This window comes from Rhincodon typus, chromosome 28 (genome assembly GCF_021869965.1).
Source record: "Rhincodon typus isolate 14 chromosome 28, sRhiTyp1.1, whole genome shotgun sequence".
Classification (NCBI taxonomy): domain Eukaryota; kingdom Metazoa; phylum Chordata; class Chondrichthyes; order Orectolobiformes; family Rhincodontidae; genus Rhincodon; species Rhincodon typus.
This window is the reverse complement of record NC_063359.1, coordinates 24,730,926-24,750,532: the sequence shown is the minus strand read 5'-3', so window position 1 is coordinate 24,750,532 and position 19,607 is coordinate 24,730,926. Positions and strand designations below refer to the sequence as shown.

General features: G+C 37.0%; 1 protein-coding gene across 3 annotated transcripts in view; it reads left to right on the top strand.

Moving 5' to 3' along the window:
- Positions 1-19,607, top strand: part of mapkap1 (MAPK associated protein 1) — a 253,844-nt gene that overhangs the window by 218,834 nt on the left and 15,403 nt on the right. For all 3 annotated transcript variants that reach the window (XM_048613545.1, XM_048613547.1, XM_048613546.1), the window contains one exon: positions 13,631-13,728. In XM_048613545.1, coding sequence (XP_048469502.1) covers positions 13,631-13,728 — 98 coding nt within the window. The remainder of the gene's footprint in view (positions 1-13,630; positions 13,729-19,607) is intronic.

Genomic DNA, 19,607 nt, shown 5'->3' with positions numbered 1-19,607 from the left:
TCAGATGATACGAAGGTGGTTCGAGTTGTGGATAGTGCGATAAGCTGTTCTAGGTTACAAAGGGACATTGATAGGATGCAGAGCTGTGCTGAGAAGTGGCAGATGGAGTTTAACCCTGAAAAGTGTGAAGTGATTCATTTTGGAAGGACAAATTTGAAAACAGAATATAGGGTTAACGGAAAGATTCTCGGCAGTGTGGAGGAGCAGAGGGATCTTGGGGTTCATGTCCACAGTTCCCTGAAAGCTGCCACCCAGGTGGATAGAGTTGTTAAGAAGGCGTATGGTGTGTTAGCTTTCATTAATAGAGGGATTGAGTTCAAGAGCCGTGAAGTTATGCTCCAGCTATACAAAAGCCTGGTTCGGCCACATCTGGAGTATTGTGTCCAGTTCTGGTCGCTTCATTACAGGAAAGATGTGGAAGCGTTGGAAAAGGTGCAGAGGAGATTTACCAGGATGTTGCCTGGAATGGAGGGAAGGTCTTGTGTGGAAAGGTTGAGAGAGCTCGGGCTTTTCTCTTTAGAACGACGAAGGATGAGAGGTGACTTGATAGAGGTGTACAAAATGATCAGAGGTATGGATACAGTGGACAGCCAGAGACTCTTTCCTCGGGTGAAGGTAGCTATTACGAGGGGGCATAGTTTTAAAGTGAGTGGAGGTAGATATAGGAGAGACGTCAGAGGTAGGTTCTTTACTCAGAGTGGTAGGGGCGTGGAATGCATTGCCGGAGAGGGTAGTGGATTCTGCCTCATTAGGGACATTTAAGCGGCTATTAGATAGGCATACGGATGATAGTATAAGGTAGGGGTGGAGGTTAGATAATCCTTATATTTAGGGTAAAAGTTGGGCACAACATCGTGGGCCAAAGGGCCTGTACTGTGCTGTACTGTTCTATGTTCTATCTATGTTCTAAGTCCAGCGTAACTCTCTTTTCAGAACTAAAAGGAGTTTGAAAATGGTTTTTCATTTGCTTATGACACAGGCAGAGGAGGATCGAAAGGGCAAATGGTTTCGAGGCCCAGTGCAAAATACAAGGATAAGTAGTTTTTCAGATGCAATACATTTGGAATGATACACTGAATTAGTGCGCACCGTTACCCCCCCACCCCACCAAAAAAAGGCTAACACAAAAGCCAGTAAAACACATTGTGTATTGTACCATTTTGAAATGTTGAGAAATGCTAGTATGCTAATATAGATGTCAAACCTTGAATTTGGATGAAAGATTGCTTTGTTTCAGACTATTAAACGTAACAAAGACATTTCAGCTTCTTCTTTTGTGAGGCTGCACTCTTCTGTTAAATCCCACTTGTCATTAATTGCGTGCAGTACATCATGTGACCTTGATCTCTTCAAGAGTTATCATTCCATTGCTGCAGAGGGGCTTAACAGAATGTTAACCTGATAATGGGGACTGGCCCTTCCTAGTAGTGCCCCATCATATAGTTTTCTATTGAGCGGTTCTGCTCGACTAGCTAAAGAAGGTGGCAAGAAGATTAATGATAGTAGGCTAATACAGGAGGGTGTACCTTTGCAAGACTTCCACCGCAGAGATATTAGAGCTGAACCAGAGCTTGGCTTTTTCCTTAACCTGTGACCTTTAACCCTCCCTCACCGTTGAGATCTGTCACTGTAGCCGACGTTTTGATTGATGTTCCTACAAGAGTCGGTCTTTTTCATTGAATTTCACATCTGCACGAAAATAGCTTTTCTTGCAGAATTCATGCTGGCTGTTAGTGATAGCAAAATTGATGGCAGAAATGCTTTTATGTAGTTTTCATTTAAAACCAAAGGTATTTGACACATGCTAATGTAGTGTTGTGCCCTCCAGTGCCCCTTTCTTATATTTACTCCATTCTGTGTAATTAATGCCTAGAATCTAACTGTAATATGAATTGCACTGGAAACCAACTTTAAAAGAATATAATTTTAATTTGTTTATTGTTTACTGACTTTCTGTTAATACTGGTCTTTTCTGTGACTTTACTACATATGAGCAATAATTAGCAAAATGCTATTAATACATTTGTTCATCAAATATGCTCAGCTACCTCAGTAAAATTACTGAGAAAAATTTTTTAAAGAAATAATTTGTATAATCATTCCTAATATGCTGGTGTAGGGTTGATACAGAACAGCAAGTGCCAACTTGCTATAAGTCCAGTTTTTAAAATATATTTGGAATTCTTGAATACTTCCACAGTTGTCAGACAAGATAGTCTATACTTGAAGTCTGGTGCCAACTCGTCGATTTGTGGCAAGATTTAAAAGCCATGTGCAAATTTTTCTGTTGATGCACTTTCCTGTCCTGGTGCTACTTAATCCATGTTGAATAGAGTACTGGTGATAATATAAAGAAAAACATCTTGCCACACCACCTCAAAGTGTTAATGTATTCTTTCCTACTGGCACTACTGTTGGAACCATTTACAGGAGAATATTATTTTCCTTCTTGTGGTATAATTTGAAATTATTCAACATTTTCATTTATAGAATGAGACTTAGAGGATTTATGGGAAAAAATGGCCTTGATCTTATGGAGTACTGTCCTAGCCCCTTCTTTCCAAAGTCCCTATAATGTGATTTGGCAATATGAGTCAGCATTGGCATCATTTTAATTCCTTGCTGCATCAGTGCCAATCTGTGTGCATGCTCTAATTTATAAGGCTCTTTCTACTGTTGCTGGGGTAAGTGCTTCAGTTCATTACTTTGACTGGTCAGGACATTCTATTCTGACATAATTCTTTTCAAATACTGGCCAATTAAGAAATATACTGATAATAGAGGCTTAAAATATTGTTGGTACTTGGGTGCTTTTCATTGGCATGTTTAATTAATCATTAAAATGGACAAGAAATAGGCAATTCATAATTATTTTTTGTAATATAACTAGATGAGTGGAGTGGGCAAGGTTATGATGGGAAGTCGCAACTCCGATGGTTCTTGTGCACCTCTAAATGGCTGTGAGGGTAGTAGAGCTCTAGAAACAAGTCACCTCTCTATTCTAAACTTACAAGGATTTTAGAGAAGAAGGGAATCCAATACGTAAATATCTGTTCTGGGGAGATTATCTTCATTTTCCTTTCTCTTTACTTTCTATTGTTCTTCTCCACAAAAACATTCTTGCAATTATTAAAATGGTGTTCTGTAAAGAAAAGTCATTCTTCAAAAGATTTAACTATTTCAATCCTTTGAGAAATGATCGTTTTAAAAAAAGTCAGAATTCTGTCTAATTTCTTAGACCCAATACAGATGTTGCATGTAGAGCAAGTTTATTTTGTCTTCTAATGAGTAGGTACATTTTTGCTTCCCTTTAAAATTTGCTAATAAAGAGTTGAATGGGTTTTATTCAATTTATTCAAAACCTAACTGAGATTGTAGCAAGCAACAGCAATACCCAGATTGTAAGTATAGGAAATAATCAGATGCATGTTGCCTTATTCTCATAACAAATACTATTTCATACCCCCATAAAGAAGGGTCTTGGCTATCTGGTCAAAGCTGGTCCACCGGGGTTTTTTTTAGTTTAATTACACTATCCAATTAAAACGCCTTGCAACATTTTGATTTTCTTCTCCTTGGGCTTGAGTGGAGATGACATTTACAAGCCTTAGCTTTCAAGTAGACAATAGTTTGATTGATGAGCTGCAGAAGGAATGAAGGAGGCGATTGCCATGTGGAAGCACTGCTTAGTGCACTTTGATTTATTTATCATCTGTTCCTAAAACAAGACTGGTGAGGTGGTGGTGGCAGTGGGGTGTACTGTGATTTACAAGGTGAGCTGCAATGCATTCCAAAATGGTTCAGGTGGTAGAAGGGGAAATCTGTAAGATAAGGAAAAGGATGTGGGAGTCTGCAGCAAAGAGTTTAGTTCTTACACAGCTCGTCACTGCAGTCCCTGCCATTTAACCAACATATTAATAAGGAGTTTTTCTGTCAGTTTGCCACAGAGTGGAGTCCCAGTTAATTATAATATTTAAACCCAGGGGCTATCCAACTAGTGGTGACTGGTTTGGCATGCAGTATTATTTAAAAAGGCAATATATCATGATGTAAGCCATCTTCTCTACTTTCAGTTCCATCTCTATTTTATGATGATTTTTGTTTTAAATTTCAACATTGTTGAAGTTCATACCTTGTCACATCAAAGATATTTGGTTAGTCAAATGTGTTACTATCAACAAAATAGTGGAATTTGAACTGTCATACATTGCGTTGTTATTCAGCTGAACTTGCTTCCTCAATATATTGAAAAATAGTGGTCAAGCAAAACACTGTTGAAACTAACTGCTTTTCTTTTGAAAGAGCTATCAAAATATATCTTAGCAGAGGGATATTGCAGTTCTGAAGGGAATTCTGATATTTAATATCCCTATTTTCCTGTCTTATTTTAAATTATCAATATTTCCCATGTCAACACAATGTAAATTATCTCACTGGTAGCTATGAAAATAGACTATATTGAATTTGCTGCTTCAATGTATTCTATTTCTGTTGTTCTACTTACTATTGTGTTATTACGCTCTATTATCCCAATATTTTAAAATATTTTGTACTTGAATTAATCTGCTTTGTCTTTTGTATTCAAATATTGCAGCATTTTTAACAAACTTGATCTTCCATAGCTATCCTTGTGCTTTCCTACTCAGAATTTCTTCTTAATCCAGTTTCTGAGTGAATGCATCCTCAAGACCATTCTATTACATCTACCTAATACCTCCCATGGTCACTACTTTTCTAGCTTCTCATTTATCAAGGATTCTCTGTTTCAGTTTCCTGAAATTGAGCCTCTTCCCCCAGTTCTTCGCAAGCTACCAAAATTATACAATGATACATAAGCAAGTTGCTACAGATGCTGGAAATCTGAAATCCTGGAAAGATTCACCAAATCTGGCAGTCTTTGTGAAGAGAGAATGAGAGTTAATGATTTGAGTCAATTATGACTCTTCACTGAGAAATAGTCATATTTGACTCGAAGTATTAACTTCTTTCTCTCCTCACAGATACTGCCAGACATACTGAGTATTTCTTATATTTCCATCATGCTATTAAATAAAAAGTCAGACTGCATCTTTGGAGACTTGCAGTTACAAAACATATTTTCTTTCTTTAGTTTTTAATTGTCTTCAATGGATAATGTTCTTGCATTTTAATGTTAATACCAATTGTAATTAGTTATGCACACGCACACGCAAACGTGCGCGCGCACACATATATATATTCTAAAATACGCACCATCAAAAGTGTGAAAATAGAACTGAATATTTGGAAAGAATGCTTCATGTTTGGGAGCATTAGACTCATTGATCTTCTGACAACACCAGTTAGGTTGAGTTTTTGTGTTTCTTTTGATCTTGAGAAAGAATGAACACCAAATTAAATTATTATTAATTTATTTTACATGCCATTTAAAAAAGATTGTATTTGGAGCATATTAAAAGAATAAAAACACAGCTGTGCTATAACTGTGGCAAGCATGAATTCTGTATGCAGCACCTTTAAATATGTAGTGTTATTTTTGACATTAACTCACTAATCTCAGTACTACTGAATCAGATATGTACCAACAAATTACAGCATTTCATGGCAAAACAGTTACGTCTTAAAAAGTGCTATTAAGCTTTGCAGATTCTTTGAAAAATATTTTGTGTGTTATATGTTGAATTTCCTACGAAAACTTTCAACACTAAAGTCACGCTAGTTCCCTTGACACCCAAATCAAATTCACTGCCTTGTGAACACAATCGTTCATATCAAAAAAACCTAAATTCAATCTCTGGTCAGTACAAATATGGCAGATCTGATCTTGGTTAACAGTAGAGGTGCTTCAATTTGACCTTCTGGGCTGGGAGAGGAGGAGAGAATTGGTCAATTCCATTCATAGCTATAACCATAACTCTTTGTATTTGTACGGTTCAGGGAATAGACCCAAGTGGCCTCAGCATTCCACATTGTTACATCAGCAGCCAACATGCACTATTTAGCCTCCCATATGAAGACAATATATTAGAGAGCAGCTGTTCAAGCAGCTCATTTGTATACATAAAAGATTGAGAAAATTATGCATGTGTGTGTTTTTTTTTAAATTTTGCCACCAGTATAACAAAAGTCAAAACAAACAGAATTGCCTCATTAAACCAGATGTTGCACCACTAACACTGAAATAAGAAAGTATTATTTTTCTTCTTAGAAAAAGTCTATAAACCAACCAATTGCAAGCTTTGAATTAGTTGTAATAACTTTTTAAACAGGGTTTTCTGTAGAACAATCTCTACTCGGTTATAACAAAACATGAATGTATTTACATACTAATGAGCATCTAATTAAGATTTTTTTCATTGAGATTTTGAAAATACATTGGACATTAGTACCACTAGGGGCTTTTTGTCAAATGCTTTAAAATATTTTTTAAATTATTTGACAATTTCCGATTTGGGAATTTATCTTAATGGTTACTAAATCATAATTATGTTTAATTGCCCTTTTTACAATGAAAACAGTAGGAAGCTCTAATTAATATGTCACGAGTATTTAGTTTCCCATTCTTTTGCAGAAATATTTGTGGATTTAAAAACATAAACTGTAGGATATTTCTGTTAATGCAGGAACATTCGTAGTCTCGTGTTTACCATAACACAAACTGAGTTAGACTAGTGAAAAACCGTCACAGAGGTTGAGGTTGGAGATTTTTTGCCTAGTAACTGTCTGATTTGTTTCCATGTTATAAAAGGTCACCTCTTTCCATCTATTCTGATGCAGCATGATTATTGTTTGCTATTTGCAAAATGTGTACCTGATCTTCACCATCTGGGTTATATAAAGGATTTCTTTTCCTTCAACTTTTTAGTATATGAATTTGCCTTTAATTTTTTTTAAATTTTCAATTCATTGTTGATTTTCTCCAGAAAATATTTCCTTCATTCTGAGTTTTGAAATTTATATGAAGTATAGAAAATCTCCATTCCTGAAACAAAAGGTATGCACACACATCACACATACTGACACAGTCAGTAGTCAGGAAGGCAAATGCAATGTTGGCATTTATTTTGAGAGGACTTGAATATAAAAGCAGGGATGTACTACTGAGGCTTTATTACGCCCTGCTCAGGCCACATTTGGAGTATTGTGTGCAGTTTTGGGCCCCATATCTCAGAAAGGATGTACTGGTCCTGGAGCATGTTTAGAGGAGGTTCACGAGAATGGTCTCGGGAATGTAAAGCTTAACGTATGAGGAACGTTTGAGGACTTTGGGACTATACTCATTGGAGTTTAGAAGGATATGGGGGATCTAATTGAAATTTACAGAATACTGAATGGCATGGTCAGAGTGGATGTTGGGAAGATGCTTCCATTGGTAGGAGAGACTAGGACCCAAGGAAACAGCCTTGGAGTAAAGGGAAGACCGTTTAGAACGGAGATAAGGAGAAACTTCTTCAGCCAGAGAGTGGTGAATCTATGGAATTCACTGCCACAGAAGGCTGTGGAGGCCAAGTCATTGAGTACATTTAAGACTGAGATAGATAGGTTCATGATTATCAAGGGGATCAAGGGTTAAGGGGAGAAAGCAGGAGAATGGGGTTGAGGAACTTATCAGCCATGATTGAATGGTGGAGCAGACTCGATGGGCCGAATGGCCTAATTTCTGCTCCTATGTCTTATGGTCTTATCTCTTAGTACGAGCACTAGATCATGGCTTCAACTTATGATTGCTGTCGTGCTGAAAGTAAACTCTCAGCAGCCCTAGAAGAGCATTTAACATAGTCCAAAGATTTAAGACATGGGTCATCTTTCGCTTTGTTGTTACCCAAATTCCCAATATTAAACAATGTTAAACAAGGTATTGATTGAAATTGGTGCTCCAGTATTGTAGCCTTGTCTCCATTCTGTATTGCCTTCTGATTGGCTTGGAATTTACTTGCTATGTAGCTTTGCATTTAAGATTAAATAATCCAGGAAAAAGTTGAAGTATTTTGCTGAACAATGTTAGCAAAATGGTCAACTTATTTAAGAAGACTATTCTTTTAACCCTTTAAGGTTTGCCTGGTAAGGTTGTAAGGAAGATGCAATGAAGCAGTTGTGGAGATAGCCAATGCTTTGAAGTTTCTAGGGGAGATCAAATCAACTGTGAATAACTGTTTCATATTAGCCATGTCCATCCTCTTTATCCCCTCTGTCAAGGGCAGAAATATTTGAGTATTTGTGGTTTACCACTGGCAACTTAACTACTGCCTGAACCTCCATTTTCACTTAAAGATGTGGAGTTTCGGTTGACCTATCTACCAATGACAGCCTTAAAACTAGCAATGACCCTGGAGAAATATCGTCTAAACTATTGTTCCTGTGTTACTTGTAAGTGAATTCAAGATCTGAAAGCGCAGCTGGTCAGTAAAGCCAGTCACATTTGAACTGATTTAGAACGGTACTAAACTTTTTTCAAAAAGGGCTAATTTTCCTTGTTTCATTTGGGAGTTTAGAACCCATAACTAGTTCACTTCAGTGATGCCTGAGACAGAATTGCTAATATACTCAGAGCAAATTGCCCCAAAGGGCACAGAAATCCACAGTCCAAATATCCATGCAGTCTGTGATGAGCAATAGCAACTGGATCTCAATAGCACCATGAACATAATGCCATTAATGTAATGAAACACAATAGGATAGGCAATGGCCGAGTGATATTATCATTAGATTATTAATCAGAAGCTCAGCTAATGTTCTGGGGACCTGAGTTCATATCCTGCCATGGCAGATGATGGAATTTGAATTCAGTAAAGAATCTGGAATTAAGGATCGTTTGACCATAAAACCTTTTCTGATTTTCAGGAAAATCCCACCAGGTTCATTAATGTCCTTCAGAGAAAGAAATCTTCCTCCTAACATGGTCTGGCCTACATGTCACTCCAGACCCGCAGCAATGTAGTTGACTCTTAATTGCCCTCTGGGCAAATAGGGATGGATAATAAATGATTGACTAGCCAGAGACATGAATTAATTTAAACAAATTTTTTTTTAAAAAGTGTTACACCAAGCCACAATTGCAAATATTAGGTCAGCTGACTAAATACTTGGTCAAAGAGAGGTTTTAAGGAGCCTCTTAAAAGAGGAATGCAATGTAAGGAACTGTAGGGAAGATATTCCAGGGGTAACACTGAGGCAAATGATAGCATGGCCACCAATAGTGTGGAGCAATTCAAATTGGAGATGCCAAAATTAGAATACATATGTCTTGGGAACATTGTGGGACTAGAGCAGACCCCTGAGACAGAGATAGATGAGACCCTTGATGGATGTGAGAACAAGGGTGAGAATTTTTCAAATCAAGTGTTACTTGACACAGGTCAGTGTAGGTCAACAAACTTGGATGATAGGGGAAACGGTTTTTGATGCAAGTTAAGCTTTGGATGGTCTCATATTTATGGACAGTGCAGTTTGGAAGACCAACCATAAATGTGTTGAAATGTCAAGTATTATAGTAACAATGACACGACTTGAGGTTTTTAACAGCAGATGAGCCAATATGGTACATAATTGCAGTGTTACTGAGCTGTAAATAGGCAATCTTGATGACAAAAATATGTGGTTGGAAGCTCATTCCAAGTCGAATTTCACATTGAGATTGCGAACAGACCTACTTAATCCCAGACTGTTGCTGAGGAGAAGGATGGAGTTGATAGTACTGAAGTAGGGTCACTAGATGTAAAACATTAACTCTGCTTTTCTCCATAGATCCTGCCAGACCTGCTGAGCTTGACCAGCATTGTCTGTTATTGTTTCTGATTTCCAGCATTCACAGTTTTTTTTTGTTTTTTTTTAATATTCCTGAAAATGCTGTCTCACTGCTTCTTCCCTCTCGTCTCTCATTCCACCCAACCATTCCTCCCAGTGCCAATACGTAAAATCGTTGCCAACCAGATATCCTAAATAAATCTATAAATTTGTATATTAAAAATTCTGATCTCCACCTTGACCATTAAAAGGTAATTTTAAATACAATTATTTATGAAAACAATACCTGGGATAGAAGGGGAGTGCTGTAGGGATACATTTGGCCTAAAATATTTCTTTCTCAGAAATTATGGTTATGTGTTCTACTGAATAAAAGTCGAGCTGTGCAGGGTCAATTACTGAAAAATGATGTTATCAGTAGTGCATTTTGTTTGTTCTCCTTGTTCATCTGCAAATATTTTTGCTCAATTTTTTTCCATTCATTAACCAAAAACTCAAATCTCGTACTTCTGAAATCAAATCAAATAATTAACTGAAGATTTTTGAGCAGAAAATCCTCAAGTTCATCTTGTGAAAAGTTATCTTCATTCAATGCATAAAGTGGAATTCAGAATAAAGGCTGATTTGTAAATTTAACTGTGTTTAACCGCCTTCACGAATAATTTTTATTTTACAAAATGCCTTTGTTCGTGTCAGAACCAAATAATGTAAATCGCATCAACAATGCTGTCACTTTGGGGCAGCACGGTAGCTCAGTGGTTAGCACTGCTGCCTCACAGCACTAGGGACCCGGGTTCAATTCCACCCTCGGGCAACTGTCTGTGTGGAGTTTGCACATTTTCCCCGCATCTGCGTGGGTTTCCTCCAGGTGCTGTGGTTTCCTCCCACAGTCCAAAGATGTGCAGGCTATGTGGATTGGTCATACTAAATTGCCCATAGTGCTCAGAGATGTGTAGATTAAGTGGGTTATAGGTGGATGGGTCTGGGGGAGATGCTCTGAGGGTCAGTGTGGACTTGTTGGGCCTAAGGGCCTGTTTCCACACTGTAGGGATTCTATGATTCATCCTGAGGTTGTATGTAATGTTTTATTTATTTCATATAGCTTTGCTTCTTTTCTCCTCAGTCAAAAATCTAAGGCAAGAGCAGTAACCTTTTACTGCCACTAGATGTCTTGTTTTAGTATTTATGGATAGATTTTAGCCAGATCTAAAGGCAAAATATTTCGGTATGGCATTTGTTATGATGATCACTATGAAGCAACCTTTTCAATTTTAATTCCAAATTCTTGCAAACCGAAATTTGATCTGAATAGGTTGCCAATGTTTGAAAAGCAGCAGCTATCTCATGACGTAGGATATCATTAATTTTTCCTGTGGAGAAATGGCAGATTTAAAAGAACGTGCAAAGTTGAACTGTTTCAAGTCCAATATATATTGAGGTTTATGGAGGCGCATTGGTACAAGGAAATTCACAAAAGCTTTAATCTGTTGGATGATTTTGAGACTCAAAAAGGCAACTTTAAATATTCTGTGTGAAATTTGCATCCACAGGTATTTGATGTTCACTGGTAAAATTGCAATTACACAACAAAAATATAGCTTTGTATTATGTCACAAAGCCATGCAGCTTAGAGGGAACGTTAATCAACAGTGGTTACATGGTCACCATTAAGTCAGTTTTTATTCCAGATTTTATTGAGTTCAAATGCACCATCTGCCACAGTGAAATTCAAGCCCATGTCCCCAGAACGTTAGTATGGTATCCTGGAATGAAAATTCGATGACGTTACCACTACCCTCGAGCATTTCAAATGCATCTTTAATGTGATGCATGTAACATCTAAATTAGTAAATATAAAGCACAAAGTATAAGTTTTAAATCGAAATGGTATAAAAATTTGGAAAGACAGATGGGATTAAGAGAATACAAAACTTAGTGTTCTACATCTTCAATACTAACCTCTTGGGGATTGAGACTTTCAGCTCACCCCCTTCACTTTTTAAAATTAATTCTCCGTGTCAGAGAAGATGCTTGACAATAATTCGCACTTAACAAACCCCCATTAAAAATTCACTTATTCCTGAATGCACCAGCCCTAACTTTTCCAGATATCCTTTGTGAGGAATTAATAGACATGTACCTCAAGTTCATGGCATTGCATTCCTTATACTGTTGAATTTATCAGCAAGGACTGTAATAGTACAACCTGGGGAGGAGCACAATACCTCCGACAACAAATTTGGGATTTTCACATTTAACTGTTTGTGTGCAAAAGTTACAGACTGACTTACCTCATATTAGTAAGTGCTATTAATTTCACTATTTTATCCATGCAAGATCTGCCCGATGACTGCTAATCCTTAGCTATAAATAAATATCATCAATGATAATATTAAAACACCCCACTTGAAACTAATTTGGAGCATTCAAGAAAGCAATTTAGTTTACTATTTGAAATTTTGATAGATGTTCGTTTACCGTGAGTTATAAAGAACAAATGTGTTTTCTGATAAGTAAACCATTAAATTCAAATTTGTTATACCTGGCCAGGTGTTGTAAAACTTTTCTGCAAGTTCAAGTTTTTATGGGTTTCATTCCTCAAATTTCAGTGGTGCAGGAATATTGTTGTCACTGGTAGTGATGCACTCGAAGGAACATTCCTGAAATGTTACTCATGATTTTGGTTTCAAGTTGAGCGTATGTTCAGGATACACTTATTTCTATATAACTTTTGCCTGTCTTCCTTTCCCTCCTTCACTGCCCATGTTTGGAGATGTATGACTGCAGTGTGGGTTGGTTTCATTTTCTATTCCTGCTTCATGGTTCTTCTGACAGAGGAGCTCAGAAACCTGCCATGTGGACGATTGAAATGCTAACTGTGCTATACCAGTGATGTTATCCTGAATATAATGAAGGACTGTTCTCAATCTCTTCCCTCACCTGAGGCATGGTGACCCTCAGGCTAAACCATCACCAGTCATCTACCTCTAATGAGAGAGCAGCCCCATGGTCAGCTTGGACTGTGACAACGTTACCTTTACCAGTCAGTGGCCTGGTATGTTGACAGAATAATGTGCTTGTACCACTGTGCTGCTATTTGTGACAAAACAGTCTAAATGCAAATTTGTAGAATTAACTACTTTTGGAGATTCATAATAAGTCCATAATGAGTTAGTGGTCTTGAGTTGGTGGCGGAGGGGGTAGGAATACAAATAATGCAATGTTGTCCTTCTGATGCTGCATTTATAATGTTCTCGATTATTTCTGAGAGAAATTCTAAAAGCTTATGTACTCTCATGTTTTCACCACACTACATTATATCATGAGCAATGTGCTTGGAATGGGTGTTGATTAAGCATGTATTTCAAAATTTGACTTTGCATCAAAAGATAATTTTAAAAGCTTTTATTTTGTAGTGTCGGTTAATATAACCACCTGGATTTGTAGTATTTAGGAAAGGTCATGTAGCAGATTATTAACATATCTGTGTGAAGCAGTAAATGCCTCTATAAGTCTACCACAAATATTAGTACTTACTTTCCTGTAATGGTCATACCAAGCACAGTCTGGTTTCTTCTCTTCTCTCACCACCGATGCTTCCCCTCCCCCATCACAACTCAAAGAACAGAAAGAATTGACAGAGGACCTAACTAACCAAATGATTGATTTTGCACTTTGTCCATTGTGATAGGATGGGGAATGAAATTATATTAAAAAGGGTTCTCTGCCTTTGTGGTGAGTTTTGCCTGAATGATGTTGAAATGACATGCGGAGGCTGTCGCCATCATGCAATTTCCTTCTGTTCTGCTGATGGGACATTAATATCACCATCTGTTTCTTTGTCAAGCTGCATCCGTAGTAAAACTCTGTTCATCTGTTTGACTCCTGTCCTTTGTTTGCCTTGCAGGCCATGCAGTATTCAAGCTCACCTATCTAAGCAATCATGACCACAAACATCTCTACTTTGAAGCAGACACCAACACAGTCAATGAAATTGTGCTGAAGGTTGGTAACTGAGCACTCATTTTGCAAACTGGTCACCAAAGAAAAATTGGTTCCTAATGACAGCATGACAATAAATTATGTCTGTAAGATTATAATGTATGTTCCCTGTAAAAATTCAAAGATGATTTCTGACCTGTTCAAGGTATGCGGTATCATTACTGCATTTCAACAGTAAAAGTCATCAGCTGCATCCTTTATAAAGTGTCTCAATTTGCATCTTGGAAATACTAAACATTTTACAAGTGAAAATAATTTAAAACTGTTCTTCCATAAGTTTGTCCACACACAATTAATGCGTTTTCTAAATCAGTTGACTGTCCTTTTCTATAAATGACCATTTTGTGTTAGGAAGGTAAGCACGTTTTCTTTTATCGTAGTACTCCCCACACTGATGCTGTCGGTTATGTTGAACTGTGTTTGCAAGGTACAACACTCCCATATTTACAGTTAAACAGGGCTGTCAATCTCCAGACACCAGCTACAATCAGGAATTTTGAGTAGGCTTAACTCTGTGGGACATGTGAACAAAGATCTTGCAGCATAACATCAAAACACTGGATAAATCCTCATAACAGGGGAAATATGACAGTATACCTTTTGTTAAACCATGGGCAGAAAGATTATAATTGTAGCAACAGATTTGTACAAGCTTCCTGGGTGCTTTAGATTGCCTAGTTCACCACAACATAAAATAAATAAATTGAAATAGTGATTAAAAATGTAGAATTACTCTTTTTTTTCAGTGTTATGTTGCAGACAAAATATACATGTTGACTCTGCTGAACAGTTTTACTGGATGCCAAAGTAACTTGGCAGTAAGGAAAACCCAGTTTTTATTCACAAAATGTATTTAGCTACTGACATAAGCAAATCCAGTGAACTGCTTGAGACCTCATGTTGAAAGCTAATGGCATCAGTTGAATATAAAAGCAGCTTTATTTAACTTGAAGATCAGTGACCTTTTTTTTGAAATGGAATGGTACTGATTATCTGAGTGTTGATTAAAAATGTTTTAACTTTTGAAAAGGCAACTTGTATTTCCTAACAGTGGAACATCATGATATTGTTACTGGAACAAAGGTATTAAGGCTGACCAAAATAATTAATTATTATGATTTTAATTTTTTGTTGTATTGTCTTTTCAACACCACTGTGATTATTTTTACATGCACACACAGTTTATATGTTTGGCTTTTCAACAGCATTTTATAGATTCTATTAAGCATCAAAATTACAATTAAAACATAACTGATAAAGTGCTTAAATGAAATGCTTTAACTTATCAAAATGAAAATCTTCTATGTAAAAACATTAACATTGAAACAAATGTAATATTTAATTCAAATTGCATTTAAATTGAATGATGTTCCATTTTAGTGACAAAAATATATGAATCTCTGGAAAGAGAGAGAACAAGAGTACATTTTGTGCATCTAATTTTTTAGTAAACTCAAATAATTTTGAGTGTGTTTTAGGAGGAAATTGTAACAGGTGACATGCCAGTTTGATTATTTCTCTTGCTATGTTATAGTGTAAACTCTTGAATTTCCTTTACATCAACAAATTCTGCCATTTTATTGAAGTTCTGTCACATCTTCTCACTGTTTTTAAAACTCTCCCCAATATTGTGAAATTGAACTGTTGCACATATGATCATAGCATTTTCATGCCTGCGGGGTCTCAGCTTTTAACTCTTAATGAATATTAACTAGATGAATTATCATTATGATGGGTAACATCAATATAAAGTGAACTGTAGCAGTGACAATTCTCTTGCAAACTTCTAATGAATTTGAAACATGTTCCATGAATAAATTCTTGTTTTCAATTCAGCTGCCTCAACAACAGCTAAATATAACCTTCAATGAAAATGAGATGCACAGGCATCGCAAGGGATTAAAGGATTACCTGAAAGGTCAATATTAATATTAGTGTAGGCAGCTAGAGTAAGAAGTATTTATAGTCTTAATTGTTGTAATCAAGGGACACTCAAAGATTTATGTAAATAATATAATGTTATACAGATTCATTGACCTAAAGATCATGTAAATCTATTGCGATGTCACTTACCCTCAAGTATATTGAAGCAAGTTTAGATTTAACTGGGGGGGTGGGGGCTGTATAAATAGACTTGTGGCCTTGAAATCAAAACCATACAAAATAGCAATATTTAATTGATACTTCATCAGATTAGTAGATCAAAATCCCAGTCAGGAAAATTTGGCTTCTTGGGTAGAAACAAAGGAAATATTTAAATTAATTTAGGGAACCTTTAATGGACTGAACTGGGAGCTTATAATTTGAGGCATTGGCTTTATAAATTATTGTTTTGTGCTTTTCCAGTCAGTCTGGAAAAGATTTATGATTAAATTTTTCCGTCTGCCATTATAATTTTGGATAACTGTTTAGTTGGTGCAGAGCCCAAAAAGGGGTTGAGACCTGGATCAATTCCTGTTTGCTTCCACTATAATGGACCTTCAGTCATAGCTCCTCAATCCTTTATTTTCAACAGTGGGGAATAATTCAGTTCTACAATTTTTTTTTTTTTAAAAGTCAAAACTAAGGATGTAGAAACTCTTTCTTCCTTTCACATGGATCCTTTTCATAAGTGGAATAAGAATTTCAGGATGGACCTTGAAGATTTTTCTCATTTTATTCTGCTAATTTTACTGCATCCTCACTCTTACATGAACCAGTTGCTAGAGTATAATATTATACCCATGGGGCATTGTCATCTCAGTGACCATTCTTCCAATGTAATTCTTTTGCTATGATAGCTAACTATTTGACAACAAAGACTTTAACAGTTATTCTCATCTAGTGTCCATGTATGTAGGTTTCTAGATGGGTTACTGAGAACTGATTATAAATGGGAACACTGGCCCAATTTTTTTCCACTTCATAAGCTGGGATATTGAGATCAATTATAATGCCTTTGCTGCTACCCTCGCAAGTTAAGCTAACTTAGCACAGACAAAATACTGGTTTCTATGGTTTACTCCCTCAATCCCAAGGCGAGTTTAATATTAAAGTGTCATGGTGTAACTCAGTTCCAAGATTAAGGACATTTTCCATGATCATGAATTCTTGCCAGTGTTTTCATTTGCTGATTAGCTGGTTGGTGAGATTTTTTTAAAGGGATCTTTTGACTGAAAGTCCTCAACAAGAGGCATGACACCAGGGTTTGAAATGGTGCATACTTCGACAGCACCAGAAGGTAAAAAAGTTTGTTGACTAGCTCAGGAAAGAGATTTGTGATGATGTAGTCCTTCGAGTGATATTGACATGGACTGCAGATGCTGAAAGCCAGAGTCTATAGGTGTGAGGCTGGAAAAGCACAGCAGGTCAGATAGCATCTGAGGAGCAGGTAAGTCAATGTTTTGGGCTGAAACCCTTTGTCAGGACTGGGGAGAGGGAGGAGAGTCCAGAAATAAATAGAGGGGGGGGGGGGGGGGGGGGGTGGGGGTGGGGGGGAGGAAGGGTAGGAGAGATGGTGATAGGTGGATGCAGGTAGGGGGTTATTATGATTGGTCAGTGGAAAGGGTGGTGCAGATAAGTGAGTAGGAAGAATGACAGGTTGGGTCACGTCAGGAGAGGGAGGACTTGACATGGGATAAGGCTGGGATGAAGGGATTTTGAAGCTCGTGAAGTCAATTTTAGGGTCATTGGACTATAAGCTTCAAAGGCGAAATATTGTTCCTCCAGTTTACGTTTGGCCTCACTCTGACAGTGGAGGAGACCAAGCACGGACATGTGGGAGGGGGAATTAAAATGGATAGCAACTGGAAGGTCAGGCTGGTTGCTGTGTGCAGAGTGCAGATGCTCTATGTGCAGCTCTGTAATAAACAAGTTTCCTGAAAGAGTCTTTGCTGATCTTATTACAAGAATTCAATTGCTATGCTTTGAGGGTGAAACTTGCTCTTTTTAATCTGTTTTTGCTTTCCTTTCTTGGATGCCCTTGCACTGCAGCAGACCTGAACAAGGTGTTGAATGGTGATCTGATTATTTAACCTTCCATCAATATCTTACTGAAACAGGTCACAAACAGGCAGAAGAAAATGCCTGAGGTAACATTTATTTTCCCTCCCTTCCCCTCACTCTCATGAGAGAAAATACATACCTCCTCTTCTCTCCCTTTTTCAGTGGTGTTAATCCAATTGGAAACTCTGTGATTAGAGACAGTGATGCTGATCTGTATTATACTGGTCTGTGGAGCAATACGCTGAATAGAACATTCATTGTTACCATGTACAAGAATATGAGAGTCGTGTAGCCAGATTTTTCAAAAGACAGACTATAAGACCTTTTACATAGGTAAAAGGTAGCTAAAGCAAACAGCTCCTGAGAGGCAAAGATGGCATAAATTATCATGAGGAAATAGCAGAGGTATTGAACAAATGTTTTGAGTCAGTTTTCACAGGAGTCAAAATTACATACAGTATCAGAAATAAAGAATAACCAAGAAGTAAATAAGTGTGAGGAATTTAAGATTATTAATATCAGCTGAAAAAGAGCCTTAAAGAAACTTAAAGCTGACAAATGCCTAGCTCTTGATTATCTACACCCTAGTGTTCTAAAAGTAGCTGCAGTTGATACAGTGATAGTGGATATATTGACTGATTTTCCAAATTTCTGTACATTTCAGAATGGTCTTAACAGATTGCAAGTTAGTGAATGTAATTTTGTTATTCAGAAAAGAAAGAAGAGAGAAAACTAAACTTTAGGCCAGTTAGCCTGATGTTAGTCATTAGGCAAATGATGGAATCTATTAATAAAGAAGTCTTGATGCGACTCTGTCTGATCAGAATGTAATTTTCAGTGTGGTTTTATGAAAACAAAAACACATGACAATTTTATTTGAGTTTATTAAGGATTTTGCCAGTAGGATATGGGAGCACTAATAGATTACTATACTTGGATTTTCAAAAGACATTAAATAAGACTAACATTAAGGTTAACATGTAAGAAAACAGCTCTGGAATAATATATAAGCATGCACAGTAGATTAGTTCAGGAAATAGTGGATAGGAGTAGATGGAGCATTTTCAAGTCGCCAGCTGTAACTAGTGAAATTCTGCAAGGCTCTGTTCTATGTTTCTGCTGTTTGCAATCTTTACTGATTGCTTGGACTTTGAGACTGGAATAATGTATCAAAGCTTGCTGACAATGCAAAGCTAAATTCAATTGTAAGCTATGAAGAGGACAACAGGCTGCAGAGACATAGGTAAATTATGTGACTGGGCAATAAAGTGGCAAATGAAGCATAATATGGGCAAATGTGAGGTTATTCACTTCGGTTACAAGAATAGAAAAGCTGAACTTTTTTAAATGTTCTGAGAGCCTTTAGCTGTTGATATTCAGAGTGGCTTAACAATAAGGAACCCAGGACATTAGTGTGCAGGTACAGCAAGTAAAGAGGATGGCAAATAATATTTGGTGTTCTGAAGAAGGGTCACTGGACTCGAAACGTTAACTCTGCTTTTTTTCCACAGATGCTGCCAGATCTGAGTTTCTCCAGCAATTTGTTTTTTTGTTTCAAATAATATTTAGTCTTTATTGCAAAGGGGGTGGAGTACAAGAATAAGGAAGTCTTGCTAAAGTTGTGTAGGTCTTCAATCTGGCCACACTTCCCATGTGCCACTTTGGTTTCCATGTCTCAGAAAGGATATACTACCTTGGTAACATTACAGCATAGGTTCACCTAGATTGGTTCCTGAAATTAGAGGATTGCTCAATGATAAAAAGCTGAGTAAATTCAGCGTAGACCTCCTGGGGTTTAGGAGAATCTAAGGTGATCCCGTTGATTCTCATGCACAATTCTGAATAGGCTTGACAGATTAGACTGGGATGTTATTTCCTGAGGTTGAGGAATCTAAAGC